Source organism: Aythya ferina (genome assembly GCF_964211825.1).
Source record: "Aythya ferina genome assembly, chromosome: 1".
NCBI classification, from domain to species: domain Eukaryota; kingdom Metazoa; phylum Chordata; class Aves; order Anseriformes; family Anatidae; genus Aythya; species Aythya ferina.
In genome coordinates, this window is record NC_140296.1 from 20,328,977 (window position 1) to 20,351,487 (window position 22,511).

The following is a 22,511-nucleotide window of genomic DNA, read 5'->3' on the forward strand; positions in this document are numbered from 1 at the left end:
CAAATAGGAGCTAGTGCTGTTGAGAGGAAAACTTTTGAAACTTCCACAAGGAGATAACATAGCAACAAACTCAACAAGACTCTACCATGACAGCTGCTTAGATTTAAGCTACTGATTGATGGTTCAGTCAGTTTCCCATAGCAGTTATCCTTGTTAAGCCTCGAAACTGTAATCCTTGAAGACAGGACTGCTATAGCTCCTTTTAGAGACACACACTATTGGTGCATATGGATATATAGCTAGCTGAAAAAACTTTTTCACTCATGAATTTGTGTAACGTGCGGAATTACTTGTAAAAATTATTTTTGTGGAACCTGAATGCAAACATTTACTTCTACAGACCCTTACTAAGCATCATCACAACATACTGTTCAGTTTCCACGCTGAACTTAGGAACAATACTATGTGTTTCCAAAGCTCCCAGCTGAGCCAAAAGAAAACATGAATTAAGGTGTTTTGTTGTTGTTGTTGTTTTTGTCCCCCTCTAGGGATTAAAATACCCTTATGAAATCCATCTCTATCACGTTTTCCTGATCTCATGAGGCCTCTTTACTTAGGCTGTTACAGAAAGTTAACCAAATGAAAATGGAGATTGCCAATGTAGACACCCACTCTTGCCTGTCTTTCTGTACTCATATGTAAATTCATTTACAGATGGCATCAACACATTAATAGAATAAATTATTTATTCTGTGTCATACAGGTTTTCTTGCACATCTTGGTTCAGCATTTAAACTTAATTTAGACCATTTAGCTTCCTAAGAACTGAGACCATTTCTTTCTTATAGCATCAGCACCCGATGATATATCCGACATAGTTAACAAAATAGCTTAATAATTTTGCACAGCAATTTTAATGGTTCATAATGTCAATACTGTAACATAAGTTGCTTACAAAACTTAGTTACATACTTTAAAGATTTTCTTCCTCACAATCTCACCTAAAAATGGAATTGTTCACATAGCTTCTCTGCTTTTTCCATGCCCCCCTGCTACCTTGTATTTCAGGTGTACTTAAACTGAAAAGCAGGGAGAACTATTCCCCCTTGTTTGTTTTATGCTTATTCTGAATACTATTCAACTGTCAATACACAAAATAAGGATGAGCAACAAAAGGGTGTTTAAAAAATGTATAGGGAATTAACTGATTTATTTGATAGCACACAAGAAGTTTTGTGGTTTACTTACATGCTATTTATTGAAAAAAATCAACAAAATTACAATTTCTTGAGAAAATCACAAACATTTGTCATTGTGAGAAAAAATGCATTTTTCCTTTTTAATATTAGTATCTGTACAATTGTTTAGAATTTAAAAGATTGCATATAATATAATAGAAAGCTTGAAATAATAGTTAAATTTAGTCTACTTTATAAAACCAAGACACATCAGACTGAAGTATGCTTGCATTTTTATTAAAATTATGGCACTTAATATTTAATAGCAGAAATAATAACAGGGCTTCACAACCAGAAGGAGTATCACTTTCCAAACATCAAATTTCTTCCCACTACTGTTAATTATTTGCAAGAGCTTCCAGAATATTTTCAGAGAACAAGCCCTTTACAGATTGCACAAAACTGAAGAAGCTTTTGTCATGACTTTTATTTTGGATTTTAACACTTCTAACAGCTGTATCAGCCCTGCAAGGTCACTGTTGTTTATTTTCCTTTGCATTCTGTAAGGTAAATTACAGTTTTGCTGTGCTGTTGAGTAAACAATCATAGCAGCATGTCACTGGAAAGTGATTAACATGTTAAGTGTGGCTGATCCAGTAAAGAAGCAGCCTTCTGTTTAGCATTATCCTTCATTTTATTTTATTTTTCTACAAATAGTTAATGTTGAATATATTGCATGACATTACCAGAAGTATTATGAACTATGAAAGAAAGAGCATGAACTAAAAACCAGACTTCTGCAGGGCTGTAGTGAGCAACAAAACAAAAGTATTACATTGCAGCACCTTTACATATGTAACAAAAGAAAACAAAAACAAAACAACAAAAAAAAACAGCACTCACTGTACACCAGAAATGTGTTACTGAATTGTACTACTACCAATGTTTGTTTGTGGAAAAATATATGTATATATGTACATGCACAAAGGCACACATAAAAAAAGAAACTCAAGCATTTAGACATCTGAAAACTGGGTTTTGGTGTGTGGTTTTAAAAAAAAATCATCATAATGCACTGTATAATAATGGTCAACAATATTGCATCATCCACATGCATTTGTTCATTAAACAAAAGAAGACAGGCTCTAGAAAAAAAAGAAGTAAATTAAATAATTATTTTACAATGAAGTAAATGCAATCAATGCATGACATGAAGTTGCATGTTAAATCAAGTATCATTATTCAGGATTAAAATACTGTACCAATTCACAGATACTAAACAATCCTTTAAATGTTCACAAGGAGAGACTGCAGCAAATTTATAATCAGATCCAGCTGATAAGAATATTACTATAATTGACGTGAATGTCCATAGAACGCAAAAGAAAACAAATGGTTTGGAGCGGTATCTCCAACGTTATTTTATTTTCCATCTCGCCTCCTATTTCATAGTATGTCCAGTCTTAAGATTAGTACATTGAAAAATGGCATCATCTATTTGGAAACATAATATTAAATGAAGTAAAATCTAATGAGGACTTATATTTACAGGCTTCATCTAACAGAAAGCTAAGCTTTGGTTATATAAAGTGCAGATCAATAATATGCCAATTAATCACGATACTATACACACAGCTAATTTTTGCAGCTCAGTTTCCTTGGAAATTTTTAAAAATATTCATGTTTTACAGTTTGCTTATACAGCAGGCTCAGTTAAAAATAAATCCCATTTAAATAAATTTCAATTCTAAGCAGTTCAGTACCAACCACCTGTGCGCATTATCCTTCTAAACTGCTTTGCAATGTTTAACCCCTTGGATGTTCAGTAATCTGCACAATCACATTTGTGTCTCATCACATGGAATACCTAAGCTCTTGACAATACACTTCTCTAACATCTTCAACCCTCTTACACTTTTTGTTGTATGAAGTTTTCAAGCTTTATTATGATACAAGCAGTACATTCCATCACTCTCATAGCAACTTCTGAAGTAAACCTATCATTTGGAATCTGGGGAAAAGGAAGTAAGTCAGGATACCTAGTTCTTAAGCTATCTACTCCATAAGCTTCCAATGTCTGAACATCATTTGTAAGCCCTTCAAGTTGTTGACTATATTCTTCTATCTTTTGTGCAAGGGCTGCTGGCTTTACATCTTTGTCTGATTTTCCCTTCACAGCATAGTCAGCTGCAATCAAGGCTAGTTTAGTAGAAAGGTAGCATTTAAAGCATACCCATTCATTGGCATTTTTATGGAGATCATTTCTTGCAGCTGAAAAGTTAGCTCGGGCCTGCCTAAGCCATCTGCGTGCCTCTACAGGATTGCCAACAGACCTGAACGTAGGTGGGACAAAAAAGCGTTGCGAGAAAGACGGCCCTGTGGAAGATGGACATTTTTCTTTATGCTGTTGCCTTTCAGATTTGTGGCTTGTTGCTTCTTGATTCCATGAAGTATAAAATCTTTGAAATGAAAATTTATCTGACTGAAATCGAGAAGCTGAGGATGAAAACGTTCTTCTTGAGGCTCTGTCCATGTTTTGATCCATAAAAGCCTGTTTTTCCATCCGGTTAATCTCATTCTGTAAATGTTTGAAAACTTCATTAGCTATATCAAGATTATCTGCATTTTTATCTGGATGCCATTTAAGATACAGCCTTCTAATAATCTTTTTTCTTTCAGATTCTGGAAGCTTCCAAGCCTGTTCAATCACAGATGTCACTTCTCTTAGTATTTCTGGCAAGGAGTTTGGCTTTATCTTCTTTGGAGAGTGATGTTTTGAGGACGTTGTTTTGTGGCCGTCTTTACCACTGAAGAGAGGTGGAATTGTTCTCAGTCCATGCGCTGGGAATTCTGTAGGACTAGTTGGGGTAGAAGGAGTGCTATCCCTGCCTTGAGAACTTTCCTCAGGTCTTGAAAATTTGTACAAGTCAAGAGAGCTTACTATTTTATACTCACTATATCCAATATCAATCTGGTAAATCTTCCCTAGAAAACTGTGACTTTCATCATCTTCTCTCTCTACTTCTTGTACAATGATTGCATACGTGTAAGTCGGCTGATATGACCCATATATATCACCACCTTCAGCATCAACAAGATAACCAACATATTCACCAGGATAAAAAACATTCATTGGATCCATAAGAAGTGTATAGTGAATTTCAGCTGGTATAGGAGTGCCAGGTGTTGGTAGTTCAAGTTTTGATGGCTCAGAAGAGTCATACTTCACCCCAAGACTGTCGAGCTTCTCACTGATCCGGTAAATGTCATTGCAACCCAGCATAGCAATTAAATATGAGGTATCAGAAATCAGGTTGTCAGTTGCAGATTTTAAGGTCATTGCTAACGCTAACAGGAAATTTATGTCTTTGCTGTCTGAATGCTGTATATAAAGCAGTATTACTGCATTTCCATATCTCTTTAGGAAAGCAAATGTTTCACTTTTACTGTGGGGAATAGGAGCAAAGCCTTTAACTCTTAATGTCGTTTGCAACTTCTCAAAACAGGAAACTTTCAAACCTTCTCGCAAAGCTTTGCAAAGTCTTATTGCTTTTTCTTCATTAGCTAAAAATGCATTGTCATTTTCATGCTTCATAATCCTAATGAGTCCTGTGATGAACTGTTCTGAAGATAACAGTAATTGTAATCTTCCCTGCAAAGAACATAATGCTCCAAATTGACAAATTTTGGGAGACTCTTCATCCAACTGTTCTTCAAGAATACTGCTAAGCAAGCGAGGCCTCAGTTTCTGAGGGAATAACATTATCAGTTTAGTGTGAAAACCATGGTCTTTGCCTAAATAACACTGGCTAAGATCAACAAGCATTTGTACGCCAATGTTACCCTGGATTCTACTTTTGTAGTGGGGTGCATCATCAAAAACTAAGATACTTGACTTTACTAACCTACCATCTTGACTGGGAAGATAAAGGGCAAAATCCCTCATATTCTCAAGGTCATTTCTAACCTTGACAGAATCATTCTGAAGACTTTTGAACAGGCCAGAAACTACTCTCTTAACTGTGCGCATTTCATTAGGATCCAATTGCTTTCCTTCAGAGTTCTTGAATATGCGACCTAGAACTTCAACATACTGTTTTGTTGAAATAATATCTTCAGTACCCAAATGCTTAAATAACTGATGGAAAGTACCAAGTTCTAAAGGAAGTTTGTAAAGATAAGGTTTAAAATCAGATTCATATTCAAGGTTTATTACCACCTCTTCAGGCTTCAGGAGCTTCCAACCTTCTTCCACCATTACAAAAGAAACACCTCGAAGCTGAAAGCGGAATTCCCTTTTCTCTGTACTAAGAAATTCATAAATGCTTCTCAGGACCTTGGCCCTAGTTTTCACCATTTCTTCATCCACAGTTGTTATATTGCATATATTCCTGCAGTTGTTGATAACCTTGTCCAGGGGAGGGTCTAAATTAACATTCAGCATAGTTAAAACTTGCTCAAGTTGTTCTTGTGCACCAAGAGAACTTCCTTCTTGCTCTTTGATACTTAAAGGCGTTGCTTTCTCTGGAAGAATGGGACATGAGGTCCACAGCAACTGTAACACATCAGTCTGTTTGAATTTTGGATTCACTTGTGCCCCGTTGAATCGTATAAGAGGGAGCGTCCCATTAACTTCTTGATACTGAGGATGAAATCTAACAAATTCTGCCGGTGCTCGTTCAGGGCACAGAAAAGGAATTAATGACAATTCTTTCAGAAAGTTTCCTGACAAAAGATCGGTTCTTTCCTGAAATATGTGATGAAGGAGGACATCAACAGTATTCTGCAGTGTTTCTTTAGACCAGTTTTCTGTATTAGCTCGCATGCTGATCTCCTTAGCAAATTGTAATAACTGTTGCTGTGAAATAATGAATTTTAGCCCAATATGTCGTAGAAAAGTTATCCACGATGGAAGGAACGCAGCTTGACTTTTTGGTTTTGTAAGTTGTTCTAGTTTCTTAAAAAAATCTTGAGGTATAAATAATTTTTCAGGAAGCATAACTTCAAAGACTTTTACAGTCCTGTCATAAAAATATTTTGCAGGTTTTAATCTATTGCTTGCATCATGAATGATCAATATGTTTTCAAGCTTTTCAAACAACTGTTCTTTCATTTCTGAAGTTTCTTCAATGCTAGTTAGCCTGTTCTTTAAATAGATCAGGTGTTCCAACTTCGCATCATAAGACAAACTTTCAATTTTTGGAAGAAGATGTTTCAAGTACACTTCAAGATCATCCACAGAGACACAGCCAAGCACAGTATACAGGTCTTTCAAATGAATTTTCTCTTCAAGAAAAGCTGCTGAAGTTGACTGTGTCCATCTATCTACTTCTACTGATGGGATGCTTTTTGTGAGCACATAACACGTCCCATATTTTGAAATGCTGATGTATCGGCCACTAATGGATTTATAACATGGAAGAGACTTTAAAATTTTAATGTCATCCTGAGATGTCAAATGACACAAATTGCAATTGAAGTACATTAAGAGAGCCTCAAAGTCACATTCTGCTAACTTTTCAGTTCTAAAAGTTGATGTTTGTACCATATATTGTATGGCTTTCAGAATGCTTGAAGGATTATCTATATTTGCTGTACGTCCTGACAACAAAGGCACTAAAGCACTGTCTTTGGAGCAAATTTTGTTCAATGCCAACTGAATACAACCTGTTTTCATTAAAGCATGAAAGACTTTATCACTCTGAGCATTTGGAAAAACAGCAATATGCATAATGCTAAGTGGCAGCAAAACATCACACTCTGGCACAACAAGGTGATTAGCCGAGACAGTAAACTTTACACCTGGAAGCAATGTCCAGTCCTTCAAAGTTTCAACAACATCATCAAATTTTGCTTGTGTATCTTCTTGCTCTTCCTTAACGTTTATAGACTCACTAATAAAATGCCAGGCATTTTTAAGCCAAGATTCACTTGCAAAGTTTTCTTTCCATTTCACACAACTTCTAGTTTTATATTCTCTAGGCAACACAGAAGATAGCAACTCAGCAAAGCTTGCGATATCAAAGACTTTTGCTACATCACTGCTAAGTAAAATATTGTTGTACCTCAAATACAATGTGTTCATAAAGAGATCCTTGCGAGATGGAATCAGTTCATGATATGTTGTTAAGAACTTTGGCCGTTTTGAATCAAAAATTTGCAGAACATTATCAAGGGTAATAAGGAGTGGCAAGCCCTCAATTTGGATTTCATTTTCTTCTGCATCTTTAAAACAATAGTCAACCAGAAGTTTGAGACTATGGAAGAGTTTTAAATTTGTCTGCTGAAGACGACAGGGTAACTTTCCAATGTGGCAGTTAGAGTCTGGAAAAGAAAACGTCATCAAAAATAATCGAACATCAGCAGGTGTCACATAGGTGACAGGAATATCTGCATCTACCAAGCAGTGATAGAGATTTGCAGTTTCATCACAGTTGTATACCAAATTAAATCCAATTTCTAAGAGTAAATGTTTGAGTCTGTAAACGTTTTCAGCCACAGACTTCCGAGTTGTAATGTTGTATTCTGTATTTTTGAGATGTTGCAATTCATCTTGTAGCAAGTTGTCAAAGAACGGCCTGCCTTTGTTCACAGTAGACATGTTAACCCACGTGATGATAACAGCAGAATGCAAATCAGAACCATCAACATTCGGAGCTCGCATAACAGGCAAAAGACGCTTCAAATCTTCATAAATACAACTGTAAACTGCTTTCACTAAACAATACCAATCCGGCTGAATGTCAAGTCTATTAACTGGAAAAAAGGATAAAAACTTTTTCAAAGTGTCTTTCACAACATGAACTGCTGTGTTCTGCAGTACTGACACTGTAGGATCAGTGCCTGGAAAATACCGTTTCTTCAGCTGAATCAGCAATTCAACATAGGCTGGTGCTATCAGTGCTGTCATTAGGCTATTATTCCAGTCACTTCTTACTCCGACTCCATTATCATCACGCCACAGATTTCTTCTTGCAGAATCCAGTGCAAAGTGTCCATTCACATGAAAAGGTAGCCCAGTTTCCAAAGATAAAGGTAAGAAACAGAACGCTCTGTGGGGCTTTTTGTAATTATGAGTAATACAAGCTGCTACCCCACCACGTGGAAAAAGAGTTATGTCCTCATTCTTGTGGGCTGAAACCACACTTTTAGATACCTTTTCCATGGCAGAAAAGCCTGACCTGTTACAAATTAACCAAGTTGTAAGATTCCCCTCAGAGTCTTCAGTATCCATCGTGTAAGTTATCTGTTGCACAGGTATTTCACTTAGCTGCTTTTTTTTAGTTACACTGTCAATTACAGATGCATGGAATTGCTTTCGTTTTAATCTGTCTCCATCAGTGATTTTTCCTTGTACAGAATACAACACATTCAGTGCTCCTGTTGTTTTTTCTATCTCACAAATAGAAATTTTTTCCATGTGGTTCAAAAACATTAAGAGTTCTGCTCCATCCGAACGCAGCTTATCTAAAAGATTTTGGACCATTCTATCTGAGCATGGAACTGAGGAAATTTCTGATACTTTTGCCATTTCTCCATTTCGAAGAGGAAACCTAAACATTGTGCAATTATCCAGTTTAAAGTGATTTCCTAAGTAGAGGTCCAATACATCTGAGAACTGTGTTCTGAAATCTGCATCTAAATCCCTAAACATGCGGCCAGGACTTGTTGACGTCGCACCTGGTGCATATCTAGCATGAGGATCAAAAATACAAAGTATATCATTGCCAGATATGAAAGAAGGGCAGTCAGTAATGTGATAAACAGAATTGAAACCTATACCATATTGTCCGGTTTTACAGGGATTTCCTACTTTAGTACCTTTTCCAAGGTTCTGAATTCCTCTAATATCATCTTCTGTAAAAGGCTGATTGTTGTAAACACACAGTGCTGGTCCTTGAAGCGGTGCCCATTTCTCATCAAATATTCTATCAGCTGGATGCTGTCTAGGATCAAACACAAAACAGATCTCTGTAGCTTTTGCATCATCTGCATTCTGAAGGAGCTCTTTCAGCATTTCTTTTTCTGAAGGGTAAGCATTAAGGATGCTTTTAATTCTACTCGTCAGTTTTTCTTTCTGGCCAAATTCTGTTCCAAGGGTAGTAAAACAAATATTGGAGGCATACCTTTCTAAAGCTTTATGGCGTTTTGGTATTGCTCCAAGCTTTACTGCAACTTCCCTCGGTATATCACCATGACAATACTTAACAGTTGTGTCTTTAACTTTAATCCATGGACAGTCATTGTAACACAAAGATTTAGCAGGCAGAAGTGCAAGACGAGTATCGGGTAACAAAATCTCACCATACTTTTTCTTACAAAATTCCTGCTTCTTCTCTCTAATGAGGCTCCATATTCCTTCGCTGATTATTCTCCTGCACAGCTGAAAGTTGTCTTCAGTTAGTTGTTGGGTCCCTCTTTCCTGATTTATTAATTCCAGAACAAGTGCAAAATCTTCAACTGCAAAAGCCTGTCTTACACCCACACTTTCAAATAGCTCACGGAAACTATTCTTGTATTTATTAGGCAACTGATATAGATATGGTGCTGCTTCAAAATTCAAGTGAAAAGACACTTTTGTTGGATCAACATAGACATTCTCAACAAGAATAAAACTATAACTTGTCAGCTGTTCAATTATCATAGCTTTTGATGATTCATTTTGTAACATTGCTTCATGTAGATGTTTGTAACAAGCATTAGTGATATTCTCCTGATATAATGTAATGCCATCAAATGACTTTGCAACTTCTTCCAATTGATTTATGACCAAATCAACAGCTGGTTTCTTCAGTAGACCCAAAAATTCTTTTACAGCCAATGACAAAGCACCACAACCTTTAAAGGAATGGGAATTTTCATTAAGAATTGGTTGTATTAGGCAAACTATATCTTGATGATCAGCAGTGAAAAGATCAGTCGCTGAAAACATTGCTTCAGGCTCAAAATCACTGCCTTTCCAGTGTAGCGAGAAGCCTGCTGGCTTGCTAAGGAAAGGAAGAAAAGGGATGGTTTGACATTTTTCAGCAAATTCTTTAGCTCTAGGGTCCCTACACTTCAGTTTTTCATCAATAAGACTCAATATAATACTGCTTCTGAGACAAGCTGCTGCATGATCTGTCTTGTTAACTTCAGCCACTGACTCTGCACGTTCTATCAGATCTTCCCATAAGATATCATCTTTAGCCATTCCCAACTGAACAAGTTTAACCAAAATGACTGGATTAAGATAATCCTGAGTGGTGCCGTAAGGAAATCTTCCATCTTCAGCATCGTATAACTTTGCAACTCTTCCTTCAGGATGGATCAGTCTTGATGGTGTAACTAACGGATGTCCATCCAAAGAACAAGGAATACATGGAGTAACACGAAGAATTCCTGAAAACTCCTCAAGTTTTTCATTAAGAACATAACGCATCAAAGGATCACGCAACTCTGCATCAATCTCCTGAATATTAGGGAAAAACACCTCAGAAAAGAATTGTTTTTCAGAGAAAGTGTTCTCCAATAGTATGTACTTGCATCCCGCTTCTTCAAATCCTGTCTTAACCCAAGAAGGGAGATCTACAGCACACAGATTTTTGGAACCAGTTTTTTTAAGGTACTTTAGAAAGATCTTAAAGGCTGACGGTCCGACATCTGGTCGTTTCAGTATCGAGTCATCTAGAAACCTTACATTCTTCATGGAAACCCAAGAGAAACCATCAGAAAACACTTTGATCCCTTCTTTGCTTTTCATATGAGCTATGTCTTCATAGAACCCTTGACAAATAACAGAAAAATCATCATGAACTGAATCAGGATCTGGCCACACAGCACAGTAGTTATAGTCAACTAGCTCACCATTGATTGCCATGTCACGCAGAACGCACAGAGCTTCTATGTAGGCTTTAACAATAACATGCCTCATGAACACTGTATTCCATCTCCCCTTTGTGTCTGTTTTCCAAATCTCTTTCCGGTTTGAAGTAACTGCAAAGCAGCCGTTTATATGAAGAGGTAAACCTGTTTTTATTCGTAGAGGTAAATAGCAGAATACTTCACCTACGTTATTGCAATTAGGTTTCACAACCCACTTTTGATCCTGGGTTTCAGACAGCAACACACCCACTCCACCACAAGGAACAAGACCTAGTCTTCGTCCACTTTCATGTAATGAAAATTTTAAAGCATCACCAGTGTCCATGCAAGAACATATGAGCCACGTTGTTGAATCTACTGTCTTCTGTGGCAGTTCATCAGATGACCTTTTCACCTGTCCTGATTTAGCCATTTCAAAGAAAGAAGCTGGATCATCTTCTGCACCTCGGAAGAGCGGAGACTGTAAATCAGCAATCCTCCTGAATACATGGTGAAATTCTTCTACTACTATCTGTAGGATACATGAGGACTTTGGTGTTTCAGTGGGAAGCTTTTTATTACTGCTGCTGCAGACCTTCATTAGTTTAGCTGCTTCCTTTAAAACGCTTACATTTGGTGTGGTCAAGGCTTTGGAAGAACAAATTTTTTTTTTAATAGTGATAACATCTTGTGCCACCCCAGGATCATCTTCCTCAATTTTCAAGTATTTCAAAACCATTGAATTTACACTCTGAGCAAATATTATCAGTCTGTGACCACAAATGCTAAATTCATCCACAAGAGAATAAATGTCTGCTGTATTGTAACATGTGCTGCTGACTTCACTCACTTTAGCTTCCTGCTGAGTTCTGAAGGAGAGCCTGAACAGTGTTCCTTTGTAGCTGTATGGAGATTCTACAGTCAGTGGTAGCTGGCAACCAAAAACTCCTATAAATGGCTTAAACTGATTGGGAAATTTTCGCAGCCTCTTCTGTTGTTTACTCCAGTTAATTTTGATCCCAGGATTAGACTTATCTCTAATATGCTTACTGATATGGTTAACATTTGGATCAAACATAATCATGAACTCCCGGCTCAAAATAATTGGAACATCAGTAATATGATAAACGGAATTGAAACCCAGTCCAAATTTTCCTACTTTGTCAACTTCACTCCTTTTTAAAGACTCTCCTAATCGAGTTATATTTAGAAAATCAGAGTCAGAAAATTCAGAATTATTGAATGACCACAAAGCTGGACCATGACACGCCGCCATTCCTGGATCCAGAAGATTCTCTCTTATATCCATATTTCTCCTCATGTCAATCAGGAAATTACATTCTGTCGCATTAGCATCATCAGCATTTTGAAGAAGTTCTTTAAAGATGTCTGAAATGGAAGGGTACTCTTCCAAAATGTTTTTAATTCTTACAGTCAGAGGCTCTCTTTGCCCAGATTGCTCAAATCCCATGTTTTCTGGATTAATCAACCTTGTGCTAAGGCATGGGACATTTAACCACTCAGCAGTTTTCATTGGTATGTCTTCATGCACCAAAATTATTGGTTCAACAGAATCTTCAAGCAAATCGTTTAAATCATCAACTTTGATATCACAATAACAGCATTCGTGAATTGGCCTCATTGCAAGTTTGTAAGGATGTTTGCCACTGTACAGTGGCATGGGTGTATGCAGACTTGCAGGAATCTGATTGCTGTACAGCCATCTTATAATGCTCAACATAATGTGAAGATTTTGTTTACTCTCTTGTTCGGACAGAGTCTGCTCACTTTTCAGATATATTTTCTGAATGACCATAGAAACATGGTCTGGTGTTAACTGCTCAATTGAACCACAACATTTAAACAACTGGTGAAACTTTGCCATAGTTTTTGGCACATAATGCAGATAAGGCTGGAGATCAAGATCAGGTACTGACTTTATTACTGCTTGTGTGAGGGAACAAAATGTTTTTCCTGTCCAAACCCAGGGAAATTTCAAGGCTTTAAAAGCTTCTTTCCCTTCTTCTAAATGATCATGCATAAACCCATAAATTTCAAGCAGGATATGCTGAAACTGATAATAGTCCTCATCACTGAAGGTTTTAGAACTGTGCCAATCAACAACTACCTTGAAATGTTTTAAAACTGCCTTTATGCTGGGCTTTGTGGAGATGCCAAGAGCTTTTTCTATATCTAACTGCACATTTTCCACAAGAGGAACTGAGGAACCTACTAAAATTGCATGAGAGATATCACACATTTCCGGTGGTAAACACAGATTACAATGATCTCCTTTCCAAACTAAGGATCCTGGATAATTTGGAGGTCTTTCCTTACATGCAGGAATCCATTTTATTTTTTTCAGCACAGCTTTTGTTTCAGATGACTGAAGCAGCATATGGTTTTTGTTTAAAATCATCAAGAGAGTTCTAGCTTTTCTTAACAGTAAATCATGATCGGTGTTAGAGTTTGCATGCAAATTTTCAATTTTATTTGCCACTCTCACAATATCACTTTCCTCAAGATTGGCTTCACTTTTTAAGCCTATTTGTCTCAGAGAATGAAGAATATCTGAAGATGTAAAAATAGCAGGGGGGAAGCAAAATTCCTCCTCAGCATAGAACAGGTTTTGCAGCAGTTCCACCTCAGGATCAAAGAGTTCATTTGCTGTCATTATCTTTTCTTGTGAAATCCTAATAAACTTCAGTGTTGTCAGCCAATCTATCACATCCGTATTCTCATTTTTCAGAAAAGTCAGATTCTCAAGAACCCATTGCATTATCTTTGTTGTTTCGTCATATGAATAAAAATCATTTTTTATGTCTTCTATAATAAACTTCAAGCAATCTGTGCTCTTCAGCTGTTCTATTTTTAGCAGGTTAGCTAAGCGAATAGTAGCTTCATCACTGCTGTCAATTATTGGAACAGAAAATCTTAGACCAGGTGGAATTTTAGCAGTGTGGTGTAATACCTTACTACCTTTCAGTCCAGCAAAAGCAGGGACACCTTCATCAGATAATTTTTCCATTTTTTTAAATATCAGCAATTCCTGAATAATTCTTCTCTCTTTTTCATTTGCATCAGTTAAACTAGCTAAGAATGCCCTAAGAGCATCTTTATGCGTTGATGGTAATGATGCAACCTGATTGCATAGTTTCTGTAGGGTCATTTTTTCCATTATTTGTAAAACAGCACTTGGTAATGGTGGATGCACATATTTCTTTATAAGCGGGTGTTGGATAGAAACATCTAGTTTCTTCAGTACCACTCCACCAACTTTCTGAATAATATCAGCTAAGTATTCTGGGAGTTGAGTCTCAGATTCATCTTCCAGAATAATAGGTGATGGATTCCTAAATCTAACCAGTTCCACTGACGTTTGGTTTTCCTCCAGAAGAGTCTTAGGAATAAGCGGCATGTCATCAAACACACTCAAGTCATCAGAAAAATGCATATAGAGGTTCTTCCAGACCATCTTAAGCCAGGAAATTGATGGGTGGTTTTTGTCTTCCAAACCTGGATACCACTGTACCACCATGTCTCTGCCAGGCCACACGCTATTCATAACTTCTTTAATTAGCCGAGCAAATCTTTCTGGGTTCAGAAGCTGCAGCTGAGTGCATGGTCTTCCTGAAATTACAGCAAAAGGGTAAACCATGAAAATCAGAGCAGAGTTACATAGCAAATTGCTTTTTGAATGTAGAAATGAAGCTCCTCTTTATGTGGAAAAACTGCTACATAGAACTGCATATACCAGCTACTCTTGCTTTTAGGGAGTTAATTAAAAACAAATACATTCCATATTAGTATAAAAAACAATCAAAAATGATCAATAAGTTACTGAATTTGTTAGTTTGCTATAAGAACCTTCAGGCATACAAAGCAACTACAGATTTACAATCAAAGTCAGTAGTTTTTTCCTGTTTGGTTGATTCTTTGCTCTACTTACTTGCCTAGTGGCAAATAAGAACCTAATCCATTATTTGTTTGTCTATACCCACAAGGATTACAGTAGTTTTGAAAGCTTATTTATTAGATATAGCAAACCAGAGCAGGTATAGATGCTCTTACACTAAAAACTGACAAGGAACAAAACTCTGCTGTTCAAGGAACGCTAAGTTTAGATGTGTATGTTTTTATTCCTATCATGAAAGCCTTCAATAAAAGAAATGCTAATACATCTTAATTATCATTAAAATAGCTTACACTTAGCCACAGAGACTCTAGTTTATAAAAAATAGTTCAGAACACAAAAATACCAACACCTCCCAGTGACACCAAAAACAATAACAGGGAATCAAGACATCTGAGTTTCAGATCTTTCTTCTTTCTAAATAGCACTGCTGTTTCATTAAAAGCAACAGTCCAATTAAAGATACTATCTACTGTCATTGCTCTGCTGGAGATAAGTAGTAAAATCCTTCAAAAAAAAAAAAAAAAAAAGTTCTTTCACTTCATGCCCACAGAGCTACGTATTGTTAGTCATGCTATTAGAAAAACACAGCAGTCTTAAGAAAGTGAGAAATACTGGCAGCAGTGGACCAACTGCTTAAGAATTTACTTAAAAGCTAAACTACAATCCCATTTTAAGACAGTATCGCTAGTTCTGTGCTCAAAATCTGTACATGTGACTTTAAATTCTTGAAGTGTAGGATGACTTCCAGTATTTTATTTAAAAATATACATAAATAAACTAAGGAAAATATTGATCATTTCTGTGCAACATTAACTACAAGGTTTACTTCATTAATAAGCAATTTTCCCCTTCTCTATATTTAGAACTATTTTCCTAATTATTTTTGGTAGCTATGTTTGGCTGGTTTTATCTACAAAAAAGCTGGGGGTAAGGAGAATAGCTCATCACCAAATTCACACAAATATCAAGCTTCAATCTAAACCAGTACATCTTCAATTGATAACCATACCTGAAAATCCCCAGAGAAGCTGTTGGGCTAGAACATAATCAAATCCATTTAGAAAACATCTGGTCAATTACACATTAACACACCAAATATAGAACAGCTTTTAGCTACAAAATTATAGTACATATTTTTGGAGAGAAAAAAATAAGATATGGTTCTCTTTGTGCAAAACAATTTTATTTTTTTTTTTTTAAAAAAAAGTTTATCCCATCTTCTCAAAGAAATTATATAAGGAAGTTTCCATTTCTACACTGATATCAAGAATATCTCCAATATAATTTCTACAATTATAGAAGTAAGATCCTTGTCAATAATTCAAAATCTGTCAAAAAATCTAACAAATTTATAATGTACATATTTATGGTACTGAAGATATGGAGGTATAATTTACAACTATGCAAAATCTGAGAATGAAGAATAGGAGGTGGAAAGTAGAGAAAAGTAAGCCACGTAAAAACTTGCACAGGGTCATCTGAACGTCCCTAGGAATTTCTAAAAGATTTGGAAGAACTATTCTTGTCGTATTTATTACAAAAATATGTTCTTCTAATGAATGAGAGGCACACCACCAACCAAGAATAAGTACCTAGAATAATGGAGTTCAAAGAAATGGACAAAAGAAGAGAGCAGGAAGTTAGACCTCAAATGTGACCAAAACTTCTTCTAGGAACTAGAAGGACTGGATAGAATTTGTTGCAACTCAGATACCAGCATGCCCTCCTACAACAACAAATAGACATCACTCATCACATAATATGCCCCCCATAAGGCTTTGACAATTCTGTTTTTTAGAAAATATATTTTTTTTAACAATAGTTTCAGACTTGCTGTCATTCATATCCAATGAAAGTCCCAGCACCGATTTCATACCTTCTATACAATTTGTATGTACACTGTTTATTCTGTGAAATAAGTCACTCCAATTGTCAGTCTTTTCATAGATGCTTAGCCATAATTTCAATAATGCATCTTATTTGCCTTAGAATTATCTTATTTTTCTATTAGTTTTGATAATCAAGTGATAAACAACCCATGGAGAAAGCAGCAGGTTTCCAAGTTAATAGGACGAATAATAAACAGAAGACGTAAAAGGATTGTAGGGAAAAAAGGTCAGAATATGGACTGAAGAAATGGAGACTGTCACTGAAGACATCGATAAAGGGTATCAAAGAAAGAAAATCAATACAATGATTTCTAGTATTCTATTTCTGGTTTTAATGTTTTCAGTCTAAAAAATAATTCTGATAAATAGAACAATTTAAAAAGACAAACATGGATGTTTTTCTTAAAGGCACATTTTCTAGAGATTGAAGAGTAAAATAGTTCACTGTATACGCACTACTTAAAAATAAGTTAAAGTGTGACTTGTTTGGAGAAAAAAAAAAGTTTTGGAGACGGACTTCAAATTTACCCATCAAATGCATAGTGAAATGCAAAGACAGAAAGGTAAATTAAACTAATGCTGACTTGAAAAGAAGCAAAAAAAAATGTAATAGTGAAGGAAGTTAAACATTGAAGCATCATATCTACAAATGCAGCAAGCTTTGTAGCAAACTATTTGGATCATGATTAGAAGTATTTCAGTAGGTCTGCTTTGAAACAACAAAAAGCTATGAATTAAGACTCAGGTAACACTTGACAAAATTAATATGGTCTTCATACATGTATACTCCAGGCCAGATGATTCGGTTTCATCTATTGTTTTTTTAAATGCATTTTTAAAATGCATTAGTGTGTGCTTGCAATTGTGAGCTACAAGATGATCCACAATATAAAAAGTATGACATAGCTATTGCATATGAAAATACTATAAATGTAAAATAGAACTCAGACCTTCTTACAAAGAGGAATACTAGTTGCACAAAATTTACACTAAGACATGTCCTGCTATCATTTTATTGTAAGTTTTCATCCTTTAGCTTTTGCCTTTTTATTCATTTAGAATTTTCATTTATGCCATTTACAACTCCATCTGCGGTATCTTATTTTTTTGAAATGACCAACTTACTTAGGCAAGCTCAGTTTCATAGAAGACAGTGCTTTTAACTTGGATTTAGAATTAGTCTGTTTAACTATTAGCAATCTGTTTCACTTTATGAGAATACCAAAGACATTACCTCTGCTTTTGGCAGCTTCTTTCAAAGCAGCTAGAACCTCAGGCTTCAGGTCATCAGAAAGCAACCTTCCTTCAAGGCCAGGAAAGAGTGATCTAACATACCATATAAAAACAAAAACATTAGCAAAGCATCTAATTCATGTATGTTCCTACACAGAAGAGTTGCATGCAAAGCAGTCACTTCCATATGTGGAATTGGGCTTTAAGTGGGTGTTTTCTTATTTATAAGAAATTCATGAACTTAGAAAAAGAGAGTAATAAGAAAATAAATTTTCCAACTACTCATCTTTTCAAAGCGGGTATAAGAGTTTTCTCTTGATAGAAAAACTAGTATTAGAAAAGTATTTTCATCTATTTGTATTATTTTTTTTGTTAGAATAATACTATATATTATGTCTCAAAAATTATCTGAAATAATAAAAAAAATACAACATTTAATTCCAGGACTTCACACATATCTGTACGTTCAGACACTGGTCTGTGTGCAGACACCATTTTAAACTATTGTAACCAAGCATCACTTACCTTGTAATTTCTTCACTTTCCCTTATATTGGTACTTAAAATTAAACAAATAGTTTAAGGGCCCTGCTCCTTCCAATTCTGAAGTCACCAATAACTAACCATTTACTTTTGACAACAGATATCTCAATTATACAAATAACAAGACTTTATGTTGAATAAGTCTTACTTTCAAATGCATATGTTAACAAAAAGAAATTGCCTGTTTACACATATTAACAGATTGCTTTTTGTTAACACAAGCCAACTTGTGTTACAAAGTTCACAAAGTTTGCCCAGAGAGGCTGTGGGGATCTCCAAAAGCCTCTTGGACGTGGTCCTGGGCAGCCTGCTCTGGGTGTCCCTGCTTGGGCTGGGGTGGCACCAGGGGCCTCCAGGGGCCCCTTCTGAACTCAGCCCTCCTGTGAGTCTGTGAAATTTGTAAAAAGCTTACTTCAGCTTTTTAAGTAGGCTCCAAATTTGAATCTGCAAAGAGCCAAACAATTCAACTGAAGGTGTTTTAAAATATCTTAAGTAATTTATCATATTTATAGCATTAGAATTGGAAATATTTACTGTACTCAAGAACAGAGTCAAAGCATTACTATTTGCATTATCATAGCTAGCAAGTTGATATATGCATACTATGTGCTTTTGTATCAGCTTTATAAGACTAACTAATTAAGTCCATTAACAACAAAAACATGAATTGAATGAGATACAGCGGTATCATTAACTTCCCAGAAAGTGACTTAGTCTTATGACTAGTCTGAAGCAAGGCCATAAAGAAAATCTGTTAGTCTCATCATGGGTATGTATGTTCTCTATTGGTGTAATGGCTTGAATTTTGAAAGAGGAAAAGAAAATAGTGAAAGAATATCAAAAGATAAATGATCTCAAAAAGATGCTAAGCACTTAGGGTTTTTTTTTGTTTTGTTTTTTAAAGAATACACTAGAATCACAGATTCTTCGATCTGTGTCAGTGCCCTGATGAATGACCTGAATTGTCTAGATCAATAAATATATCTAAAAGATAGCAGTTTTAGAATACAGAAAAAGAACAGCAGCGGGTTTGAAAAAAAGGCAAACTCTTCTCAAGAAACAAAGTAAAACCAGCTACCTGTCTGAAAGTGTTTTTCTTCAATATGTGTTGTCTATACGTAACACTTAAACCATGACTTAGAGCAGTACCTTTATATGGAGTACTTTTTGCCTTAATACCTACATGGGCACACCCCAACTCTAATCTACATTCCTTAAAGGCCAGTAAAAGTAGCAAAACACATGCCAGATGTCACACCTCTAATGCAGAGGATCTGAAAATCATTGAAACTGAGGGAAAGGAGGAGGCAGCAGTTGTACACACATATTGGTAACTTCTTAAGGAGGAACAGATAAAAGTTTTTGTTTTTTGTTTTAAAAAGCACAAAGCCATCTCAAACTTTATGAAAGCCTTTTAACTTTAACTGATTTAATGTACTTCCTAGTATGCATGTGCCTAAACTCCTCCTGTTTCTAATCGTTTATGATTCTAAGAAAGCTAATTTGACTAATTCTAAACTAATTCTAAGAAAGCTAATCTGAGGCATTCCCCTAAAGCCTAGATTACATGATTCTTTAGAAAATTATAACAGGTAGCGGTCAAAATTTTCAAACGAGACCTATGTATATAAACATCTACACTTATATAGAGAACTGAGTTCTGTTTATGCAATATTTCAGTACATCATAGGCTGCTGCATATCATCTTGTTGCTGGTAAGCATACCTGGGAAAATCTTCTGAGGTTATGTAAACGACATCCTGTTCTGACACAGATGAGGAAAAAGGAATAAAATTTCCATTCTGCAGTGGCAAAAGCTCCAGTCCAATCAGTTCACTGTAGACTCCATCAGAAAGCACAAATTCTAAGAGGTGAAGCTTTTCTTCAGCAGGTCCACTGTGTCCAGATTTCCTTAGCACTTGCCGTACAACAGCAGGAGTCACTTTTTTCACAGCTTTAACAGAAGAAGTAGTAAGATGCACGGCACTAGCAATATTTGCTGGCACCTTGGCAATCTGCTTCCCTGAATCCTGGAGGTAGTTGAGAACAGACTGTGTGTACTCCAAACTCTCATCCATTTCAGAAAAGTGCACCTGTTCCACCTTTATCCACTGATTACTCACTGAGTAAATAACTGTATGCTGGAGCAGCTCTTTAAAGAGAGGTATTACAATTGGTTTCCAGGGCACCCTGATTTTGTTCTCATCAGGCCATAAACTATAAATTCTTTCAGCTGACAGTGGAAAATCTGAATTCTTCTCAGTCTCCATGCGTTTGATAGCTTCCAGAATAAGAGTGGCATAGGCCTTTGGCACTATGTTCACCACAAGAACATCATTCCACAAAGCTGCTGGATCTCTCCACTGATCCAGCTCTCGCCATTTGATACTCCTTCTATTGTCTGTGAGACCAAAGAAACCACTAACATGAACTGGGAGACCAGTTTTGCTTTCCTCACCTGGAGGCAAAGGCAGAAAACAAAATGCTCTTCCTGAAAAGTCTGCCACAGCTCCGTTTTCCTCCTCTTTATTTGATAAAGACATGGCTATTCCAATAGTAGGAACAAATTTCAAGTCATCAGCTAAACAATCCAGTTCCGTACACATTCCTCGACCACCTACACAATTACATACTAACCAAGACGTTTTCTGTGCGTCCTTAACACTCTCATCTTCCAGCACTATATTTACATGGTATGTCACACATGTGATGCTATTGCTTGGAACTCCCTTACAGTACTGATTTATTGCAGTTCCTAAGATTTTGATAGAGTTGGGTCTTTCATGTTTCAAGGCTTTGTTCTCACTAGCGGTTACTCTGAAAATCAGCTTCTCTGTTCCATCAGCATCTCTAACATGCAATGAAACATCCTGAACACTCTTTAAGAAGAGCAACACTGTGTCAGCATCTGCTCTGAAGGATTCAAACAACTCCAAAACCTTCTGCTTGTCATAAACATTGCTGCTCAGCTGAGAAGGCTGCAGACGAAGTGGGAAGCGAAAAAATGTACCAGGAAAGTTTCCATTCTTAAATGTTTCCTTAGTGCTGCCAAATACACCAATGAATGGCGCAAACTGGTCTGTAAGTTCATTGATTTCCTTGCTGTCTTCTTTTAGGTTCCAACACTGGCCTGATTCATGTGGTCCAAAGAGGGTTTGATGGGGATCCAGCATTCCAATTTGTTCCCCACTGAAAATACTAGGGAGATCTGCATAAATAAAAACCAACAAATATTAACAACCCTAAAAGAACAGATTTTCAAATACAGTCTTATAGGAAGATTTTATTAAGGGCAAGAAAAACAAATGTTCTAAAACTGCAACGAACCTAGTAGAATTCTGATAACATATACTTCAGTACTTATTGACAGGAAGAAACAAGTACATCCCCTATTCTGCAATTAAATTGAAGGCTGGCACATTTGAAAGCATAAATTCCCCAAACTGTCAAACACCACTGAATGCATTAAGCTTTTATTTTACTTAGTAGAGCATGAATATTGTGAGAAAACATCCTATGCCTTACAAACTCCCTTCACAGGAAGTCGCAAGTTAAAAATGTTATTTCAGCAAATTTTACTTCTTATCCTGTACTACTGTAACTGCTATGAAGGATCTAGGCACTATTTACACTATTTTTTTTTTTTTTTGCTATACATTAACAAAACATTTCACTGGAAAAATATGTTTCCAGACTTAATATTCCTGGTTAGTAAAACAGTTTTTTCTTGTGAGGGTTTTGGGTGGCTTTGTTTTTTTGGGAGGAGAAATCTATTTCCAGTGTAAATGTGCATATATCCTTTTTAGCATGGAATAAACATCACTGCTTATTATACAAAGAACCTGCATGAAAGTTTAGGTCTAGTCCAATTTAGACACTTCTACTTGTTTATACACCCTATATTACAGGCCTCTATAATGTGAACTGCAGCACATAACTGACAGAACAATGCAGGGAAATGTTCATTTGAATA

At 36.1% G+C, this 22,511-nt stretch overlaps 1 protein-coding gene across 2 annotated transcripts in view; it reads right to left on the reverse strand.

Annotated features, from left to right (window-relative positions):
- Positions 1–1,171: 1,171 nt before the first annotated feature.
- The window catches only part of SACS (sacsin molecular chaperone), a 59,971-nt gene continuing 38,631 nt past the window's right edge, over positions 1,172–22,511 (reverse strand). For both annotated transcript variants that reach the window (XM_084497284.1, XM_084497285.1), the window contains 3 exons: positions 20,264–21,746; positions 17,998–18,089; positions 1,172–14,588 (listed from right to left, as the gene is read on the reverse strand). In XM_084497284.1, the coding sequence (XP_084353410.1) occupies positions 3,028–14,588; positions 17,998–18,089; positions 20,264–21,746 (13,136 nt within the window). In that variant the 3' untranslated portion in view covers positions 1,172–3,027. The remainder of the gene's footprint in view (positions 14,589–17,997; positions 18,090–20,263; positions 21,747–22,511) is intronic.